The sequence below is a fragment of the Cololabis saira genome, chromosome 23 (assembly GCF_033807715.1).
Source record: "Cololabis saira isolate AMF1-May2022 chromosome 23, fColSai1.1, whole genome shotgun sequence".
Classification (NCBI taxonomy): Eukaryota; Metazoa; Chordata; class Actinopteri; order Beloniformes; family Belonidae; genus Cololabis; species Cololabis saira.
The window spans coordinates 16,918,863-16,926,308 of NC_084609.1; the positions used below are offsets into that span (position 1 = coordinate 16,918,863).

At 38.0% G+C, this 7,446-nt stretch overlaps 1 protein-coding gene across 1 annotated transcript; it reads right to left on the reverse strand.

The window, feature by feature from the left end:
* Positions 1 to 2,315: 2,315 nt before the first annotated feature.
* Positions 2,316 to 6,421, reverse strand: LOC133424102 (interferon gamma-like). Its single transcript, XM_061714524.1, has 4 exons — positions 6,287 to 6,421; positions 5,549 to 5,620; positions 3,091 to 3,351; positions 2,316 to 2,571 (listed from the first exon to the last, which is right to left on the reverse strand). The coding sequence occupies exons 1-4, from the start codon at positions 6,419 to 6,421 to the stop codon at positions 2,431 to 2,433; spliced, it is 609 nt and encodes a 202-aa protein (XP_061570508.1). The 3' UTR covers positions 2,316 to 2,430.
* Positions 6,422 to 7,446: the final 1,025 nt, after the last annotated feature.

Here is a 7,446-nt window from a genome sequence, read left to right on the forward strand (position 1 = left end):
TTGTTCCAGACATGTGGAGCATAGAAGCTAAACACACTTCTGACTCTATCCCGATAAAGAAACTGATCCCGATGGCCTGAGGGGTCTGGAGGGTTCATACTGGGTCAGGAGGTCACTGTTGTATTTTGTGTCCTTTTTCAGCAGAGGTTTAATTACAGCTGTTTTCAGCTCTGGGAACACACTTGACATTAAGGCCAAGTTCACGATCAGTAATAGGTCTGACTCCAGAATCTTTGAGTCCTTTATGAAAAAACATGTTGGCAGGATGTCTAAACAGCAAGATGAGGAGTTCAGTTGATGTAAGATGTCCTCCAGGTCTTTGCTGTTAAACATTCAGAAACAGGACTATGGATGAGGCCTTCAGCTGTATAGCAACGTATTCAAATGACTGAAATCTTCCAGGAGATAATTGCTTACATTAAAATGATGAATTAAATACAACTGCCATCCCCTCTCCTCTCCTACTCACTCTGGCCTTACTGATAAAACTGAAGTTAGGAGGGGTTGTCCCGATGAGAGCAGATGCACTGTTATCTTGGTCCAGCTAAGCTTTAGTTAAAAACATAAAATCCAGGCTCTGCTCAGTGATTAAAATCATGAAATCAAAGGGTTTTCCCAGCCAAAGTCCTAACATGTAATAAAGCCAACGTAAGTGTTTTAGAAGTGATATTGCACCCTCATGTTTGGGAGCAGTCTGTGCCCCACAAAGTATGTTTAGTTTATTTAAAGATCTTTTAGCGTGCATCTCTCTGTGTTTTGACTGGGCCGCATTTCTCCTTCTGTCACAGAAATGTTAAAACCTTCTAATTAACAGGGTTCCAGCTTGTCCTGAGAAAAGTCATGACTGCCGTAATCCTCGCCGCCCGGACCCTCGACACATCACACATCAGACTACAGAGACAGAACGAGATGTCCCTGAAGCCTTCCAAGCAAACTCCAACCTGGTCAAGGTGGTTGCTCATATATGTAAGCGTCTGTATCTGTATTATCTTTAGAATAAGAATAATTACACTCTGTTAAGTTTATTCCAGCTCATGTCAAGTTTACCAGAAATGATGCTAGTGAGCTCAAGTGATGCCAGCGAGCCGCTAACATCTAATTATCTAATTATCTAGTTATCTATTTTCCCTTTGGGGATTAGTAAAGTATTGTTGAATCGAATTGAACTGAATAGCAGTGAGCTGAATTTACTGCTGTCATTTACTGCTGTCACCAGCAGCAAACTTCCAGACACTGAAATACACAGACAGCGGTCCTCAAAGTGCTATATTTCTACTAAGACTGGGAAGATCGGAAGTTCATTCCATCCATCAAAAGCTCCAATGAATCAAGCTTCAAATTAAAAACTCAGTGGCGACTTTAAACCAATTAGACAGAAAAAAAATCACAGTGAAGTTCATCTCTGCTTTATTCAGTTGCAAATTGTGATTATATCCCAATCAATAAATTACACAATAAATAATCAACATCAATCAAAACACGACAATTCATCATCATTAAATAAACTTTTAAATACAAAATAAATAGACAAAACTAAAAGATATTAGTAAAACAGAAAAATCCCTGACCAGTGTAGTACATCTTTTACAGCAGGAGAGTACAAAAGGACAAAAACTATTCTTAAGCACTTAACCAATAAACGCTGCTGTATTTTGTACTGTAAACTTCATCAATACCAGCTCTATTAGGCACAACAGTGGAAGACGGTTTATGCTGTTATCAAATATTTCCCCGATTCGAGAGTCGAGGGTCAACATGGCCCCTCTGACTTGTAAGACTTTGGTTGAACAGATGTATAAAAATCGACAAAGGAAGAAAAAAAAAAGAAAAACTGATAAAATATAGCTTTGCGTGCAACTTTTTGTAATATTTCACTTTAGAAGGTGAATTATACTCCCTCTGCTCTCCCAGCTTTTCCTCTTATTGACGTTATTGCAGAAAACACACCTGATCCACTGAAGATTAAATAGAATAGCTTTCATGTTTAGCTGAGTATTGCAATATCTCTGTTTTTTAAAATGGATTAATAAATAAATAAATACATTAAAATCAAGTATTTCCAGGCAATTACAATTTTGGACCCTGGAGTTAACAGGATCAAATGGCCTTACAGTGAACACTAAAAACAACATTTGATTAGAATTTAAAAAAAACATATATACATATATATTCATTTGGCTTAAGGTGCTGGTTTCTGTCATTTTAATGAATATATATTTGTATATATAAATTATCTATCTATCTAATGATTCCATTTAAGTTAGAAAAAAATAATTAAATAGGCACATCTAATTCCCTTTAGATATTTCTTGGTCTTGAAACAGTTCTCATCTTATTAAAAGTTTGAATTGGCATATCTTGCATGTTCTTCTTGTTTTTGCTTCTTCTTTGTATTCTTTGATGCATTGCTGTCACTGTTTCTCCTATCGTTCAGGCGCTCGGGCGATTTTTGGTTCTTGCTTGGCGTCGCCGCCTCCTCTTCATCTTGATGGCGTTGGGCATCGAGCTCGCCTCCTCGAACAGCCACGGCAGCTCCCACAGTGCCTTGCTCTGAACCTTGAAGTTGTCCATCTGGAGGAGAAGGGAGGGGAGGTTTGTTTGTTAACGGCCTCTGTTACTTGCACAGTAGCCACAATAGTTAAGCCTTGCAACCAAAACCTTCTTGGTTCTTCTTCTACTATATTGTAAGCCCACTTAAAGGCCTGAGCAAACTATTCAAAAGCCTTTCATTATGGCTTCGGAAGGCCTTAAATAAACATGTCATATGCTTTAACTGAAGCCACTTATAAGCCATACAAAAGTCTGAATTCAGGCCTTTTGCAAATCAAATCCTCCAAAGTTACTCCTTGATGAATATGACAATAGACCTTGTGGAAAGCCTGTCAAAACTTTAAGGTATAAGTAATTCCTGCATTAACTTTATACAAGTTTTACTTCAAGGTTAATTAATCCCTTTCGTACCTTACCATTTCTTAAGTTTACTTTAAAGTAAACCTGATGTAAAGCTTTCAGGAAAACCAACAAAAGACCTGCTCAAACCTTGCATAAGTCCTACATAAACTTTTCCCAAGCCACTGCTTGGCTCCGTACCTGAATATGTCTGAGGGACTGCAGTCCTTTCAGAACCCTCTCCTGCTCCTCATAGTGGTGCGTCTTCAGATCCTTGATTCTCTTCAGGACGTAATGCAGCTTTTCCCCAACGTCACTGGGCACTGACCCGGCATCACCGGGAGTACCAGAGCTGGCTTTGTCTCCGGTGGTCTGAGGACTGGGAGTGGGTAACTGCTTCAGCATGTGAGAGATCAGCTTTTCATAAGCTTCTAAAACACCCCCCAGGTAGATCATCTTGGACTGAGAAAGAGATGGACATAGAGACAAAACAGCTTTAGTTAGACATAATGATCTTTTGTCTTTATTTTAGTTTGTAAAATACACACTCAAAAGTTGACTTTTGGATAAATTCATGAACATGTTATTAAACCCACTAACAGTTTAGGTTTACTTCTTTACTTTCTTTACTTCAGAGTGGAAAGGTTCTGTGGTTTCCCACATAGGAGTTGAACATGTAGCGTAGGCCTAAAGGGGGAATACCACTTAATGACTGTGAACATGAATGTCACACTCATGCAAACACAGAATCACTTTGAAAGTTTTGACCAGTGTAACATGAGTTTTGATCAAATCCTTGTCAATTATCAGAAGCTGCAAAATTAATTTAAGTTGAGCCTGACAACCTTTACACTTCCAAGACCCTGCAGACAGGTCCTTCAGCCAATCAGAAAATCAACCCAATGGCAACAATCAATCATTCATTTCCTTAATCCTCAACCACACCTTTTAAAAACATATTTGAATCAGAAAGGGTAATTTTTGGTAATTTTTAACTTTCAGCTCAGATGAGTCAACAGGAGTCTCAGGACTGGAACATATTCAAAAAAAAGTGTTGCTGTGGTGAAGGGAACATGTGGGAAAACCCTGGGGGCTGCATGTGCTATATTTCCTTTAAGTCCATGCTAAACTCCACTTTAAATGTGTTAACCTTTACTTTGTCTACCTGCATAAACATTCAAATGTGATTAATAAACGTTTTCGATGAATTTCAGTCTTTGTGAGTTTTTATGGCTGTTTCCACGAGAAAATAGTTGCCAAATCTGCAAAAAATAACACAATACTGAATATTTGTCATCCCAGATTTGCCACATCTTGGCCTCCATACACCTCAATGCTATTATGAAGCTTTGGATCATCACAGCACTACAGACTATCCACATCCACAAAATTAATTTATGTTGAATGCTTTTCAAAGAGCTGTTTATTCCTTTGCATTTTCTCAGTTTTCTTTCTGCAGCTATGAAACTGATCACATTAGAGTGTTTTCAAAATGCCCTTCAATGCCCTTGAAAGGTGATGTGAAACTCTAATCATAGTGAACAAATGTATAGACTCGTCTGTCTTGTTTCCTGTTCAAATCGGAAGATTAACCCCGAAAGTGATCACTATCTTATCATGAAAACCACATGAGAGTTCATGAAAAAACAACAAACACATGCTGCACGCTTGAATATTTGAAGACTCTGAGGCTCATTTTTGTTGCGTTCATTTTCACTACGTTAAAAAAAATCCATGAATCGACTGTGTATCATAGATGGAGAAGAGTGAAAGTTTAACTCAGGAGTCTGAGGATAGTTGCTGAAGGTTCTGCACAATGCAAACACGCATACAGAAACCTCAACTTAAACTTCACAGAGATGATTTTCAGACCGCTTAAAAGAGTCAGAAAACACTGTGGCAAACAGAAACTTGAGGAAAATAAAAGCGAGCTGTTGACTAAGTCTAAGAAAGTAGATTTAAAAGACTTTTAAGGATATTATATTTCTCTTACACTTTCAAATCCAAACTTTTGCAGGAAAATAAACAGGTTGCCTCAAAAGTTTCATGCAGCCAGCTTAGCTTAGCATAGCACCTAGAAACTGAGGAACCACAAGCCGAGCTTCAGCTAACTGATTAACATCAGCACCTTGGCTGTAAATCTGTCTTTAAAAATAAAAGTCAAAATGACTTATTCTCTATTGTATTGTGAATAGCTACTCTGCTGTTTGTCCAGATAATGAGGCCTGATTATTTATTTATTTTTCTAACTAATTTCCCAGATGCTCAGTATGCTATCTCAAGGTTATGATTAAGTCAGCTGTTGCCTTGCAGGTCTGGCTCGGGATGAATTCCTGGGTGAAAACTTAGAATTGAAACTTGGAAACTTAACTTTTCCTTCTGGGTGAAAACTTTTTTTACAAATCGACACATCTTTTAATAATAACTTAGCATTTTATCCATTAGATTATTGATAGGCTTCATTATTGTCGGAATAAAAGTAATCTTTAAAGATATTTAGCCTATATCTTTTGATAGTATCATCATATCTTGAGACTCCGAGACATCATTTTCAGTTTATTTTGTTAGAATGATGCATCATTCCTTACAGACCTATGAAGCATCTGCCAATTTTTTTAATCTATTTTTTGAATTTCTCATAAAGTTGCTTTCCGTTTACCTCGATTTTCCCATTCAGTGAGTCTCTGGAGAAGATTGGCTTGCCGTCAAACAAGTCGTTCTTTGAGATTTTCTGCAAAAAAGAAAACAACACAAATAATTCAGCTTATGTTTGATGTATATCAAGTTCATCCTCAATTCAAACACAACAGTTTATGTTTATAACAGTTAGCCTGATTAATGCAATCAGTCTTGCACAGTCAAGCGTCTAAGAATTTAGATTGGTCTGTGCAGGCTACATGTTATGGAAATCAAATTGTGAAGCTATAAATATGAAAAATACATAAAAAAAGAGAAAACCGTTTTCTTGACTTTCAATATGGTTGATGAGTTTATCCTGACTTAAGCTTAACCAATCGTTGTAGGCACATAAAAACGTGTTGGTCCATTCATAGACTCTCCAATATGTGGAAGTAGTTCTTGCATAAAAAGTTTTAACCTTTAATACTTTCCTTGAATACACGTTTTTTCTCCCTGTGATACAGCTTGACTGAAATGTAGTGTTCATAAAGTATGATATAGTACATAAAAACATGTGACAGTTTAGGTCTTGAGTAAGAAGACCAGTATGGCCCTTTAACTTGCTGTTCACATTGAGAAAACTGTGTTTGCGCATGTGTGTGAGTTTGTGGTTAGGGCACCAGGAAACAGAGAAAGTATAATTGCATTTAGAGCTTCACAGACAGGTACCACCTAACAGCACAGTCCTATCAGAAAGACCAGTACTCCAGGTGCTCACATCAATACTCACATAGTGTTGCCGGAGGTTCTGGATGGTCTTGTTCATCTCTTGAGGGATGTATGAGCCCCCGACCTGACAGACCGATATCCACAGGGTCAGACAGACCACTGTCCTTACCGTCGCAGCCATCATATCGCTTGTAGTACCCCTGAGTGCTTGTCGAGTTGTCCGTTTGATTTCCAACCTGCCCTGGGTCCGATTCCCGCTTTTCAATTACTGAGCGACAGTGAGGATGGAGATAGGCCAAGTGGAGACTTGTCTGACACTTGTGTGTCTTCTGTCTTGAATAAGGCTCAAACTGTTTGACTTGTCACGAAAGCATTCATTTATAACGGCTGAGAGAGAGAGAGCGAGTGGTGAAGAGAGGTGCGATGATCTAGGTGTGAAAACTGTGGTTGCTATTTCCTTTAAATTGACAAAGTTCATAGAAATGGTAGAGGGTCTCCCACTCGTATATATTAAATATTCAGTTCTGTGCAGAACGTCACTACGCCCAGTTGTATTATTGTAATTATTAGTGCATTGTTCAATAAACTGGGGAATGCAATGCATTATTTGCATGCACCCTGCAGACGATACTGACGCTTGAGGAGGAACCATTGGAAAACACATGGTTAGGCTGCAGTCACGGTCGGAAATTATTAGATCCAGTCAAAACATAATGGAAATCATTACAAACGCTACCAATCCATTGCATGTGGGGTTTCATCGGAACTTTGAGAATCATTCAGAATCACATGGAAGCATACTGAAATACATTAAGTCTCATTAAACTCATTACTACTAATTAAAAGCCACTAATACACGTTCAGCTTCTAAAAAAGGAGCTTATATCTGCTTTGACTTATTTCTTTACGGATAGCATGAACCCAAGATATTTCATGCTTTTTTTCCTCACCGACTTCATTTAATTTGTTATTATGCATCCATTTTTGTAATATAGGCCTCTAACACGTATAAAAACAAAGTGCTAGTAAATGAAGTGATTCAAAAGTGGCAATAAATGCTTGAGAAATGTACTAAAGTGTTTAAAAAGAATGATGCACCTGGCATGGACCAGCACATGGTCGAAATGCATTTGTGTTTTCATGGTCAAATAAATCAGTATTGCACATCTTTTTTGAGTGGACCAAAGGACCACACATGTTATTGTCAGT

Coding starts and splice junctions, on each gene's coding strand:
- LOC133424102 (XM_061714524.1), bottom strand. CDS start 6,421: ATGATGGCTGCGACGGTAAGGACAGTGGTCTGTCTGACCCTGTGGATA. Junction 5,621..6,286: donor AACACTATGTGAGTATTGAT/GTGAGCACCTGG, acceptor TCTTTTTTGCAG/AAAATCTCAAAGAACGACTT. Junction 2,572..3,090: donor AGTCCCTCAGACATATTCAG/GTACGGAGCCAA, acceptor CTTCTCCTCCAG/ATGGACAACTTCAAGGTTCA.